The sequence below is a fragment of the Xiphophorus maculatus genome, chromosome 20 (assembly GCF_002775205.1).
Source record: "Xiphophorus maculatus strain JP 163 A chromosome 20, X_maculatus-5.0-male, whole genome shotgun sequence".
In the NCBI taxonomy this organism is placed as follows: Eukaryota; Metazoa; Chordata; class Actinopteri; order Cyprinodontiformes; family Poeciliidae; genus Xiphophorus; species Xiphophorus maculatus.
Window position 1 is genome coordinate 17,675,807 of NC_036462.1, and position 14,184 is coordinate 17,689,990.

Consider the following 14,184-nt stretch of genomic DNA (forward strand, 5'->3'; position numbering starts at 1 on the left):
GTGTAGAGATCCAACAAACATCTTCCTTCCAGCTGAGTTCACACAATATAAAACACACAGTATGAAGGCTTTCAAAAAACTTTAGTGTTTCTTAATATTTTGCATAAAGAACAACAATGCCATTACTTTTTATTTCAAGAAGCTTCAATATATATTTTTAAATATCTTTTTGTTTTTGTTTTGCTTGATTGTCCACATTTGTTAGAATTTTATCAATATCTAAATGTCTATCTAAATTCTCTAGTCATTTTTTTTTTTGTTAAAACTATTTTAATTTGTTAATTTCGATCATTTCGGCTTTCCTTAACCAATTTGATTATATTAGTTAGCTGAGAGTAGTGTTAATTTCTAATGTACTGTATGTCAAAGTACAATAAAATCTTTTAAATATAGGCAAGAGCAGCATTTACATATATACAGTTATCCAACTGCTAAAATAGTAACATATAAGCAAACACATGAAATGTCTTTAAAAGCAACCAGAGACAAGACACACATGTAAAACACCCAACTACGTACGTTGCTAGTTTTATTATTTTCAAGAGTAAACTGACAAGCTGTGCTAAGCCGGTCTCATATTTCCAGGGCCATTTAACTTGCAACCCATTACATTCATAACATATAATCTCCCAAAATCCCCCGCGATGTCCCTTTTCTCTTTCTAAGGGTTGATAGGGAAAAAAAAGATCTTAAAACCTTATGTCATCTCCAAAGCATCAGATTTCCTATTCCTTGCTCATCTTTTGTTCACATTTTTAAACACCTTCTTCTCCTCTGCTATATATCTTGCTTGAGTTTGTCAAGGAATTTGATCAAACCTCGATGAAATTCATGGGGTTTGTCCATGTAACAAGCATGCCGAGCTCCTTCTAATTTCAGCACCTCATGATTGGGAAGCTGGATGAGGTTCTTGTGAGACTGGGCACCCAGATTTGTGTCCAAGGCGCCAAAAACGATTAGAGTGGGAGTCTGCAAAGAAAAAAGGTAAAAGAAATCAAACAGATTAGACAATGTAAATGCTAGTGTTTGTAGAAGAGGCAGTGTTTTATGAAACCAACGTGGTTCATATGAAGGGTGCTAATCTTTTGTGGGGGAGGCATGAGCATTTTGACAAAAACAGGAATTTAAAAATGACCTTCCCTCAGTGGCCAACAACGGCAAAGATGTCTGACTTACCTTAAAGAAAAACTGTTAGACTTGTTTAATGTTATATAGGGAGAAAAAATAGTTGATGTAGTTTTAGCTTTGTGTGCAGTTTTCAAATTAAACCCCTTCTTGTCATCAAGAGGTTTAATCTTAATTTTGGTACAGAATAAAATTTTAGCAATTGTAAGAACATATGGCAACAAAAACCATGTTATTATGTCACCTAATATAATAATACTGTGGGTAACACAGAAGCTACTAGATAAATAATATCTTCTGTAGATATTTCTGCATGATGGGGCCCATTATGGTCAGAATGTAATAAGAAAAAAGACTAATCATAACAACAAGAATACAAAAGATTTATTTTGTTTATTTCGACCCTTTTGGAGTCATGTTTTGTTATATTCCATTCACTGAATGCATGGTAACTTTGATAATGATAATCTGCCTAAAAAACTTGAAAAGCACTTTTAAGTATTTTTTAATATCTTGACAAATAACTGATGGAACGATGCTTTACATTAAATTATACTTGTTTATGTGATGTACAACGATCACTGCAGTCACAACAAGTTGTCCACTCACCTGGATTTTTTTGTAATGCTGAGCAGAATAGCTCCGGGTACCAACTGGTGCTATAGGGATGTAGCCACGCAGCTGAGCACTGTTCTTCATGAGGAAAGGGATGGAGTAATGTCCGCTCATCGAGGGACTCAGAAGGACAGCAGCCCTGACACCCAGCGACTCCATGAACCGCGAGATGAGGTCTACCCGATTCTGCTCTGTCTTTAGCGCCTCTGAGTCTGGCGATTTCCCATAACCTTGATGAAAAGTTTATGGAAGATAATATTTATATTTTAGAAAATGTAACTGGGAAATGTGTGTAATCTGTAAAAACTGTGTAAGAAATATATTCTTTCTGATACAGCCTGTATGTATCGGTAGCATGGCACACTTCATAAATAAGCAATGTTATAATTTTTTTCCAAACAAGTTACTAAAAAGTATTTTAAAATGTTAGTAAATTGTTACTGTGCACTGAAAGAACGATTATGACAACTGAAGTGGAAAAAAAATTACTTTCAACCACAAGAGGGCACTGTTACCAGAGGAAAAACATGCATTTCAAAAAAACCAATGTACATATATATATATATATATATATATATATATATATATATATATATATATATATATATATATATATATATACGAGCCGCAAGGAAGGAGGCAGAGGACTAGTGAGTGTGAGAACCACAGTCCAGGACGAAACAACTAAGATCCATAAATACATCAGGGACAAAGCCTCAACAGACAATGTGCTCAGTGAATATCTCAGACAACAGGGAATGGAGGTTGAGGTGCCAGAGATACCATCATGGCAGGACAAGCCCCTACATGGGATGTACCACCAGCAAATAACCCAAGTGGCTGATATCAGTAAATCCTACCAATGGCTGGAAAAAGCTGGACTCAAGGACAGCACAGAGGCCCTCATCCTGGCCGCCCAGGAACAGGCCCTAAACACCAGAGCAATAGAGGCCCAGATATACCACACCAGACAAGACCCAAGGTGTAGGTTGTGCAAGGAGGCCCCTGAGACAGTCCAGCACATAACAGCAGGGTGCAAGATACTGGCAGGGAAAGCGTACATGGAACGACATAACCAAGTTGCAGGCATAGTGTACAGAAACATCTGTGCAGAATATGGACTGGAAACCCCGAGATCAAAGTGGGAAACACCCCCAAAGGTGGCGGAGAACGCCAGAGCTAAGATCCTGTGGGACTTCCAGATCCAGACAGACAAAATGGTAATGGCGAACCAACCAGACATTGTCGTAGTGGATAAACAACAGAGGAAAGCCGTTGTGATAGATGTAGCAATACCAAGCGACTGCAACATCAGGAAAAAGGAGCACGAGAAACTAGAGAAATACCAGGGCCTCAGGGAGGAACTGGAGAGGACCTGGAAGGTGAAGACCACAGTGGTGCCTGTGGTCATCGGGGCCCTCGGGGCAGTCACCCCCAAACTGGACCAATGGCTACAACAGATCCCAGGAACAACATCAGACATCTCAGTCCAGAAATGTGCAGTCCTTGGCACAGCCAAGATACTGCGCAGAACCCTCAAGCTCCCAGGCCTCTGGTAGAGGACCCGAGCTCAGAGGATAAGAACCACCCGCGGTGGGTGAGAAGGGAATTTTTTTTTTTTTTATATATATATATATATATTTTTTTTACAATTATTGAAACCCTGCAGTAAATTTTAAAAAGAAAATGTTTGTATGGGTCCTTTTTTTTCTTTTGTTGTGCCAATACTATTCATTCGCTTAAAACATCTTCAGCAGTTTTCAATAAAGCCCCTGAAAACAGAGTTTATAGGGATGGCAAAATTTTTAGATTAGCTTAAAAACAGACTTTACAGTATTGAATATATTTAAATATCATGTATATCAACAATAAATTTATTTTTTCTCATCATATCTTTACCATTGATACCTATGTTACTACCAGGAAGGACTGCAAATTATCGATTGAGTTAATCCAAAATTGAACGAGCTTATCGATCGACTAACTAACTGATAAGAAACCTTTAAAAAAGAAAAAAAAACAACGGACTTTTCTCATTTCATTTCAAGGTCGACTGTCTTTCCGTAACATGAAAGGCAAAATTTTTCAGAATATGCTGAATTTTGAAAAAGAAGCACATAACATTTTCAAGGGCAGTATTATGTAAAATTGACTTTTTTGATCTTTACATCCTGTGATAATGTTATTCCCTCATTAAAAATATACCTGGCGTGTTACCATGACTCTTTCATGCATTGTCTGAGAAATCCTTTACTTTCCCATGGGAAATATTCAGCTGTGCAAAACACCTGGATGGCCTAGCACCACCTTCAACCCCACCTTCAACCTTCGGTTGAGAAGTTGACAGCCGCTCCGCCATGTAGCACAGCTGAGTGAGCGCTATTAAGGAGAAATTGGAGGAGTTTGTCGAGTGTTTATATTTGACAAAAGAACTGTATAAAGTAAATCTCGCGTCCCACACCGGACTCCATTTGGACCGTTACACCGTCTATGCGCTACACGGAATGAAATGGCTCCGCCATCTTTAATTTTGAATCACTACAAGATGACCAGCGGCGCCCTCTTCAGGATGGCAGCCACACTAGAACACTGAAAGAAGGTATAAGCGGACACTAAACGATTCTAATTTCAGTCTAATAAAACAATATTAGACAATTAATCTTATGTCTATTAATTGTTTGCATTCCCAGTTACTACTAATATATTAAAGTAAGCTTCAAGGTGTACCTGGCAGATCCATAGCTAAGGCCTGATATCCATTAGCTGCTAGCACCGCCATGGTTCCCAGTTCTTCCCAGGTTTTGGATGTAAAAGCCTGGCCGTGCAGAAGGACCATCTGCAGCCTGAACAGAGAGATACGTTTGTTACTCAAACAAACTTACGTTTGAGTACCAAACTCAAACATAAGGAAGACAATCATATGGACGACAATCTGATCAAACAATAAATGCTAAAGAACAGTTTGCAGTTAAAAAGCGTTAAACTGGTTTTCCAAAAGTCTGCTCACTTTGGCAGTATCTGCTGCCCCTCCCGATCCACAGGTAAAGCTTCTCGGAAGAACAGTGGGGGGTCTCCGGGAAGCTGTCCAGTGCGAACGGACACATTGAGGATCGGGGGCCCGATTCGAGCTTCGTTGGATGGCTCCATGTTGTCCTGGCGAATGGATGGCAGCAGCAGGTACAGCAGTAATGTGGCCAACAACATCAGGCCCAGCATAACGAGACGATTACGCAGGAAATTCATCTCGATATGATGAATGACCTGGAGAAAGTTGCACACGATGCACTGAGTCTGAAACCCTTTGTACAAAATTTCAGGGTTTTTTTCTTATTATACACAAAATAATAAAACAAGTAAATCAAGTTCTGCTTTAAACCTATGGTGTATAGTAGTTGTAACCAAAACATGTTCCTAACAAATGAAGTGATACATGAAAATAATATAGCATATAGAGCAGCAGATAAATTGTTGAAAGGCATAACTCCGATACATCCAAGCAGTTACTTGCAACCACAATGTTGCAAGCATGGCTAATGTGATGACAAATGCTATTTGATATACTGAGCAGCTGTAGTCAAATGTGTGGCCATCTGTCCCAACAGCTATAACTGGATTATTCAACCGGACTGTGATGCCAAACACAACCTGAAATCTACAAGTGAATGGCTGCAAAAGAATCAAAGTGAACTAGTCAAAATCTAGACATCAACATGAGCTAAACTGTGAGACAACTGCAAAAACTATGTACAGAAATTAATATCCAGAAACATCAAAGAGCAGAAGAGGTGTTATAGATTTTCTGGGGTAAAAATATCTTCAAAGTGATGTGAGGAGCAATAGAGTCAGACAGAAAACAACTACTTTCAATTATTGCTATATTACTTAGTTCACCCTCTGACTAATAGGGTGAAGTTAGTAACATACTGTACCTGTTCAGGTCATGACTAAATACACAGCACTGTAACTTCAAGTGCTGTTTTTTTTCCCTTTATGATCACACAGAAATATTTTGTAGCATTTTAAAAAATAATATACAGAAGAGTAACACAAACTGCCTGGACACTTAAAAATGTCAAATATTGATGATTGGCAACATCTCAATACAAATGTGACAACTAGAGCACAGATTTTGAACATTGCATAGAGGTGAAAAGATGAGCTAAAGTAGAGTGCGTATAACAAATCCAGTACGCTAGTCTGAGCCTTTTGGAGGTCAACAAATATACACAAAATTTTGTCCATGGAAGTACAAGGCACTGTTCTAGTCATTATTCACTGTGAATAATGAGTCTAACAGCTTTATATCATAAAAAATATAATTTTAACTTGTTTTCTTCTACCTGAATTGGTTACCTTTCCATGAAGTTATTAATTTCAATTCAGTTCTTATCTTATTCTTTAAAATACCAGAATTTTCCCATAACTTTATTTCTTTTTAGGTTAGCTAATTTTTCATAAATTAAATGAGATGTTATGATTCAATGCTTGAGTAGTTGTTTTGCCATATTTTCTTTTTGAAAACCCTCACCGAGTCATTTGTTTGAACAGCTACTTTTTTCTTCTACTGAAGTTATGCTACTCTTGAGCACAATTTTTTGGGCTATTCTATCCACCTCTGATTATACCTTCACTTCAATCATAGAGCTGATTTGTTCTCCTTGCACATCAGTCTACACTTCATTATATCAGCTGAGTCTCTAATGTAGAGGTGGCTTTCTATGTTAAACAGATGAATGAAACACCAGCGATAGATTACAACTAATCCTCCGGGACAAAGGATTTAGTCTGTTTGACCGCAGCCCACATAATCAGTCGCAGTTAATTAGCCAAATTGCACACAGAAGCTAACAGTAGCTCTTTTGTTGTCAATATGCTTGAATGATGCTTTTTGAAGAAAAGATACATACCAACAAACTGGAGATAATTAATCCTTATGCGCTCAGAAATAAAAGCACCTGGGTCTCATCATGTCTTCTCCATGTCTGGCTGATGCGGGAATTGTATCTGACAGACTTGAGGTTGAAGGCTTCTACTGCTTAAAGCTTTTTATTATTATTATTATAGAGAGAAAAAAAAAACATACATTAAATGTAATGTCAGATCTTTACTCAAATGAGTCGGGAACAAATATTATAAGCAACACATAAAAGTCAAGACTCGTACATCTAAGATGTGCTGTTATATATTTACAGAGCTGTCGACCGTCTGTTGCTCGTCGGAACTTTTACGAGGTGCACAAAACAACTATTTCAACCCTTTACGCAATTTCCTGCAGACGAACGCAGACATTTATGTAAGAAATTATCCAAATTTTACGAAAACTGTCACCTGATTACAAAGCTTACACTATTACAACATTTACAAAGTAATGTACAAGAAAATGTTTGAATTATTACAAAACTTCGAAATGTTTTATTCACAATATTCAATCCATTTCAAAATGTGTGTGCCAACTTCAGTTACATTAATTAAAAACAACACAAAATAGAGACCTCAATAAATAAAAAGAAAACATGTTCAACATTGTTATTTTTATAATACCTGCACCAGTTAATGAGATGTTATTCAGTGCTTGAGTAGCAGTTTACCATATAGTTTCTTTATTAAGACTCTTTTGGATATATTTGCCTGCACATTGTTTATTCATTTTCCTGATTCTTAACCATCTCTTCTATTTCACTAGATTAAACACATTTATTTGTCTTTTGGGAAAAAGAATGCTACTTTATATGTGTGCTGAAGCAAAAATTTGTTTGTCATGTTGTAGTGTTTGTATATGTACCCAAATGCAGAAGGCAGTTTGTAAGTAAAGAGGCTTTAATGAAAAAAATATATTTTAAAAAAATTTATAAAAATTCACAGAGAGCAAGAGCAGAACAAAAGCATTCATACTAAGAAACAACCAATGAGGAGACCATGGGGACAATGTGGAGAAATGACAGGAGGAGTGACTGTGAATGAGGAGGTTAAATACTGGGAGGTTGAATGCTGAAACAAAGAACCAGGCTGAGGGGAGAGAGCAGACAGCAGACTGAGAAGAGAGAGAGAAAATAGCACAGAGGGTGAGACAGAGTACACTGGGGACTAGGAGAAAAATTTTACGCTAAAGAATAACTAAAGAAACATAATTAAGTTAGAGTAACTAAGAATAGCTATAAAAAATAAATAAGCCCAAACAAAATCACTAAGGACTCAACAAAAGTAAAACAGAAATAAGACTGATCTAATCAGACTAACACAGAATAAACAAACAAGAATAAATAAATCAAACTACAAAACTAAACAACCCAGGATCCTAACACTGTTACCATGTAAATCTCTGAATCTATGCACTTTCTTTAATAGATAAAGTCAGAAAGGTGGATCCATTCCACCATAGATGATTATGGATGAAGTTCTTGACACTCTGACCTCTGGAGGGTAAGTCAGCTGGGTTGTTTTTCTGCTCCAGTGAAACCAAAGTTTAAGGATGGTAATTTCTTGTACCTCAGCCACTCTGTTTGCAATAAATGGCTTCTACTTCTGAGCTGGGCTGCATATCCAGTGCAGAGCAATATAGAATCATTTTGAGTTGACCTTTCAATGACTTGAGAAGGTTACTTCCCTGGCTTGCTCCAATTAGAGCTCCCATAAGCTTCAGTTGTGGCAGACTTCATGGAAATACTCTTGTTGCAGAGTACTTTGAAAAGTTCAGTAACTTTTCAAAGTACTCCTTCCATCTTCCTGTCACATTTTTGCACCTGTCAGTACAGTTCCATCTTGATCCCTAGTCCCCCTAACCTGTTGGACATCCTTCCCATCTTTATCTCTGTTAGAGAAAAGAGAAAAGCAAGACAAAAACAAAGAAATCCTGACTCTGATAAATCAAGTTTTTAAGGATCCATCTGCCACGTTTAATTGTTTCTAAAGTTCTAGATATATTGTATTTAGGAAACAAGGGACAGATAGCTTATAATGAAATCATAATTTTAATAATGAAATTCTCCAGCATAAAATGTGAACATGAAAGGTTTAAGATAGCTTCTTGATTTTGGCAGATGCAATATAAAAAAAACCCAGCAGTAAATCTTCGCAAAATATATTTTATATTCCTAGTAAGTCTTATAAATACTGAGGCAAAGCCGCTAATAAAACAGAATGGCACAGAGTGTTCAAAATCGTACTCATGCCTCTTAAAATGATAAAACAGAAATGCTTAAGAAATGTACAACAATTGTTTACCCATTTGTTTTTGGACAACATTCACAGTGGAAAACAATTCAAACATGGAACAATCATGGAGAAAACACCTAGTACTGCTCTCTACTGATGGAAGGCTAACAGACTGCCACACACTAAGACACAACCCTTCACAAGTGGAAATACACGACGGAAGCCTAATGTACCAAGAAAATAAGTATTTAAAGTGCAGGTTTTAAAAATGGCTACATAAACAAAACACAATTGTTTTGGTTAATTGAAATCTGAAACTGTTCAGTCAGCCAATCTTTAATTAGAAAACAAAAACTTTTTCCTCTTTAAATTGGTTTAAAAACGAAAAATCAACTGAGATAAAAAAGAATGACTGTAAAACCAAGTGACCTTTGAATTTGTTTCAAAGAAAATAAATAAAAAATTGTCCTAAATATTGATATGTTTTCATTCTAAAAGCTAAAACCTTTTATGAAGAAACTAAAAATTATAAAAATCAGAAGTGATATTAGTTGAATGCCATGGTCCCACATTTCTGGCATAACTTGTCAGTTAATATAAGTGTAAAATAATTCATTGTAATAATTCAAAATAATCTTTTCATTGAACATTGTTAAAATTAAATACATCTGAATCTGCATTCCAATTAGGCTTTTTTCTGATTAAAATTACTTTGTGAAAACAACAAAAACAGATATTGGACAATTCTTTTTTATAAAGTCAACATTTCCCTTTTAAAATGTTTTTTGTTTTGGTATGATGTAATATCCTAATATTAAATATTGCTATATAGTGTATTAAATTATAAATATCCCAATGTTTGGATATTATTCCAATTCATTCATTGACCGTAAACAACATTAAGACATTAGTGTAATTCATAAACTGTACAATATACGGTATCAAGCTGAAAAAAAACATGAAATTTAACACGAAATGTAGCCATAAGAAGAGCATTTTCAAGCCATGTTAAGGCACAAATCTGGAATGAAACAGGAAGGTCCAGCTACTCTGTTTCTTTAAGGATAGAAGAGGTTTAAGATGTCAAGACTGGTGTAATATTTTATATGTTGTTTAAGGCTCCATTACAACTTAAAGGTTGATTCTTAAACATGACAGATAAAGGCTACATCAAGTCCTTCCCTCCAATTAAGATTTTATGATACATCTAAAGTTGTATCATATGTAACACTATACGCAGTGAAATATAAATCCATCTTTCCAGTTTTTAAGATTTTAATTGACCCATTATGTTTACTACAAAATAAATACAAAAAGAATACTTTCCAGAAAACATACACTGTAGTTTTAGTTCAATGTGTAATGAAATACAAACCTGTTACCATATAAACCTCTGAATTTATGCACTGAGCACCCGCTGCTCCCTAAGCAATGCTTCCACAACAAAGTTAATTTTTGTTTTCAGGCCAGAAAACCAAAACTTTCCCTTTCGGTGCTGGCAGAACCAGAGAATAGTTTGGTTTCCTGGTTTCCTCAATGAAGCAGAGAGAGAAGTCCAAGTGGGAGCAGAAAGCAGAGAGGCCACATCCCTAAAACAGAGGCGGCTCTATTCTGCCCTCTTGCTCTCTGCTCACAGCCTTCACCCCTGTACCCGCTGTAGCACTGGCACTTGAAGTGCTGACGGAAGGTCTTCAGCTCTGCTTGGCCTGGGGATCCAGAGACCTTCAGCTTTCCGCCCTGACTTGTGATCTTGTGAGTGGAGGGGCTGAGGTGCAGATACACGTCGCTGTCTGGTGCTCGGCGAAGACAGCGACCGTGAAATTTGCACAATTTCTGGCTGCACTGCTCTGCTGCTGTGGTCACATTGAGGAGGTACAGGCCCAGCGGTCCCAGCAGATAGTTATTCAAGTTAGAGCAGCTGGTCTGCAGCACAGAGGATAGATATTAACTTAAAAATACATTACAGCAGCCTATCCAACATGAAAGGACTAGGGAAAGTATTTTTCTTACACTGCTTGCGTAGGAGGTGTCCCCCCAGAAGATCACTCCTGCAGCTCCCAATGCAACGCTCTCGCCAATGGTGGAGACCAAATCTCTCTGCAAAGGATGTATATAAATACTTTAGTTGTATAAGATGCATTATAGAGAATCTGAGCTCTAGTTACATATAGAGCTGTGGGTTCTATATGTAACTATAGCCCACAGTTAAATATATGATGGTTTAAAGCCGTATAGGCAATAATAGCTATTTTATGGCCAAAAACAAGAAAAAAAAACAAAACATGAGTTATTATCATGGTTTAGATGGATGTGTCGGAAAAATAATAATCTGGTGGAGGTATCTTGTTAAACATTTTTGGCTAACTTATCACAATCAATATGTTACCTTGAGTTCCCACCAAATTAACATAACTGCATGTAAAATGTCAGAGTGGAATAGAAGCCAAATTCTTTATGTGCACAAACCTGGCCAGTAAACCTGATTCAGCAGGTGGAAGTAAACTAAAGAACTATTTAACTCTTCAATGGGATCTGAGCTAAACTATATGTTTCTTGTTTATTTTTAAACGACAGACTGCTGGACTTCACCAGGTGACAGTTACTTCTTTACCATTTTATATTTTTTCACATTCTCCCTTATAACATCAATTTATACCCCCCATGGGGGGTAAAATTGGCTCAGAGCTGAACTCTGCAGATACCAAGGAGGTCAAGCGTATTGCCGCTTCTTTGTTTTATCTTTTTGAACTTTCAGCCTCAGTTTGTCATGTAGCATGCTGGATTTAGACAACCAAGCAAACGTTTGGGAATCTCAGTTTAGGTAAAGAACCAAGTTCTCTAGAAATACGCACCAAATTTTGATTTTTTTATAGTAAAGTCCAACCTTAATGAGCTAATTGCAAATATAAAATGTTACAGGCAACTTTAAACATCAGCTCCAAACTATTTGTCGTTTTTAAATAAAAATATTTCAGTGATTGCCCTCTCTCCCTCACACACAGTCTTTGTTCAAATTATAAATGATTACTCATGACAGAAAAGTAAAAATAAAGTATTTTTGAACTTTGGAAATTATAAAAAACAACAAAATCTGTATCTGGTAGGTCATAGTTTTACAAAAAGTGTAACTCTCCTTGTGGAGCTGCTGCCTAGTGGCTGGTGCAGAGCGCGGCGGGTGTATTTATACGGGTGGAGCAGAGACATGTAGACAGAACACATCGGGTTGCTTTAACTGATGCTTAGTGTAGGTTTATGGATGAACTGGAAAATAAATTTCCTACCATCCCAGTCACAACAGATGGCTGGCGGAAGTTTCTCAATGTTTGTGACGAAGGTGCCACACAGAGAAATTGCCACAAAAGCTATAAATGGCTGGGAAAAGTGAGAGTTAATCTATTAAACTGACTGAATATCAATATATAAACTAAAAACTGGAGTACAGACTATTTTTATGTTTCTTTATGAACTTGCTCCTTTATTATTACATTGAAAATAATTTAAAATTGTTGTATAATTGTTATCCAGGTTAACTTAAAAAGTGAGGTATTACTGTTACAGGCTAATTTTCTAGGCTACAGAAAACTAATTAAGAGTGCACAAATATGAAAATTTGGAACGATGTGAATGTCCGATATCATTACTGCTAGTACAACAGTATTTACCAATAATTTTTTCTAAATTACTTGATTAATCGTTAGAATAATTTAAAGATTACTAAAATAACAGCTTACAACAGCACTATTTCCTCCAATCAACCAACCTCAGTTAAAAGGGTCATCTCACTATTGTAAGTGGGTCGGGTATAAACAAAAACAGGACGTGCCAACCCATCCCCAACAGATGCAAGGCGCATTGCTTCCTTCAGCCTGTTCTGGACAAACAGGCGTCCATGATTAGTGGAGCGCAGTACAGAACCCATGTATATGGAGGGAAAAAGGGCGGTGCATTCAATCCACAGCCAGTTCAGTTGATCATTGCGCTCAATCTCAACAGCAGGACAACGTCCTGTGTAGTTTTTCAGCCCCCCTTTGTAGTCATGGTTGTAACAATCAGGAAACAGGTAGAAGCCCCACAGCTGATTCGGTCTCAAATTTTTAGCCTGTCTCAGGGTCTCCAGCATGAACTTGCGAGCCGAAAGTTCAAATTCTTGTTTTGCAACAGTCCCCACTTGCTCTGGAGTCCACTTAAGGTTCTTTTCAGCCACCAGTTCACGTGATTTCCTTCTATAGACATCTTTGGCATCCCAGTTTCGGATCCACAAGGGCCGCCATTCCTCCCAGTCAATGACAGACAGTCCTTTAGCCTGGTGGTCTGGTATGTATTTGTCAAGACCCTGAGGCATCCTTTCATAGTGCTGAGAGAGACTGACACGTTGTGGAATGCCCCCATTCACTGGTGTGTCTCCAGCGTCATAGTAGGGATAAAGCCCGAGGCGTTCCTTATAGAACATTGTGAGATTCTGTCGGACAAAGCCCTCATTGGGGGTTGCCACTATGTCAAACTGGTCTAATGATAACGTAACACCTCGCCGTGTCCCACACTCTTGAGTGGGAGCATTCCATACAAGGAGAACTGGCTTCTGGGAGTATAATGGCCATCTTGTCTGCTTTGTGTCTGCTGAACCCAGAACTATCCATGATGTAAACAGAGCAAGGAGAAACCAGGACAGTCGGTCAACTGCAGAGAGGAAAGAGGGGGATACAGTCTCCATGGTGGTCCCTGCTCACCTTCACTTCTCTGTTTCCAAAAGACACAAAGAAAAGCTGGGAAATTAGTATAAAACAACATTTATACAGAAAAATCTTTGTTCTGAACATTAACTCAACTATATAATGCATAAAATCGGGTGTTATTGTACTAAGCCAACCAAATTTACTAGAATTATTCTAAAATGTTAAAAGTCGACAAAATTTCCACCATTTATTCGCCTTCCTTATAAATGTTAAAACTTCCTCTACGTTGTTGGCAGAGTTAGCAGACCGCTAACAGCTCACTTAGCCACATTAGCTCAAAGTTTCATTGAAACTAATAGCTGCGATGCTAACTTAGCTAACGGGTTTCTTCCTCCTTACTTCACACTGACCTGCTCTGTTCATGTAGTCCAATCATGAAACCGTCTGTTAAGTTAGTTTTCCACCTCCCAGCCATGTGAGAAGCAGCAGGCATAGTCCGTTTAAGCCATTTGAAGGAAACACAGAAAAGTCAGCCAAAGGAATGAGCACAAGAGGGATGGGGAGAGACGGTAAACGTTGAGCAACAACAGACCCGCATATGTAGCTGCTGACGGTGGGG

The 14,184-nt window shown here is 37.5% G+C and overlaps 2 protein-coding genes across 3 annotated transcripts; both read right to left on the reverse strand.

Annotated features, from left to right (window-relative positions):
* Nucleotides 1–6,958, reverse strand: abhd14a (abhydrolase domain containing 14A). Of its 2 annotated transcripts, XM_023325270.1 has the most exons (6): nt 6,904–6,958; nt 6,648–6,782; nt 4,748–5,001; nt 4,468–4,583; nt 1,735–1,970; nt 1–969 (listed from the first exon to the last, which is right to left on the reverse strand). In XM_023325270.1, exons 3-6 carry the CDS (start codon nt 4,981–4,983, stop codon nt 778–780), a joined length of 780 nt encoding a protein of 259 aa, XP_023181038.1. In that variant the 5' UTR covers nt 4,984–5,001; nt 6,648–6,782; nt 6,904–6,958; the 3' UTR covers nt 1–777. The 2 variants fall into 2 exon arrangements, with proteins under 2 accessions (XP_023181038.1, XP_005807352.1); XM_005807295.3 differs by having other exon boundaries at nt 6,648–6,941.
* Nucleotides 6,959–8,709: 1,751 nt separating this feature from the next.
* LOC102237035 (hyaluronidase-2-like) lies at nt 8,710–14,184 on the reverse strand. Its single transcript, XM_023325269.1, has 4 exons — nt 13,976–14,184; nt 12,653–13,629; nt 10,903–10,989; nt 8,710–10,815 (listed from the first exon to the last, which is right to left on the reverse strand). The coding sequence occupies exons 2-4, from the start codon at nt 13,601–13,603 to the stop codon at nt 10,426–10,428; spliced, it is 1,428 nt and encodes a 475-aa protein (XP_023181037.1). The 5' UTR covers nt 13,604–13,629; nt 13,976–14,184; the 3' UTR covers nt 8,710–10,425.

Coding starts and splice junctions, on each gene's coding strand:
- LOC102237035 (XM_023325269.1), bottom strand. CDS start 13,603: ATGGAGACTGTATCCCCCTCTTTCCTCTCTGCAGTTGACCGACTGTCC. Junction 10,990..12,652: donor AGATGACCCTTTTAACTGAG/GTTGGTTGATTG, acceptor CATCCTTTGCAG/AGAGATTTGGTCTCCACCAT. Junction 10,816..10,902: donor ACACCTCCTACGCAAGCAGT/GTAAGAAAAATA, acceptor TCTGTGCTGCAG/ACCAGCTGCTCTAACTTGAA.
- abhd14a (XM_023325270.1), bottom strand. CDS start 4,983: ATGAATTTCCTGCGTAATCGTCTCGTTATGCTGGGCCTGATGTTGTTG. Junction 4,584..4,747: donor GGGCAGCAGATACTGCCAAA/GTGAGCAGACTT, acceptor CTCTCTGTTCAG/GCTGCAGATGGTCCTTCTGC. Junction 970..1,734: donor AGCATTACAAAAAAATCCAG/GTGAGTGGACAA, acceptor TTTTCTTTGCAG/ACTCCCACTCTAATCGTTTT.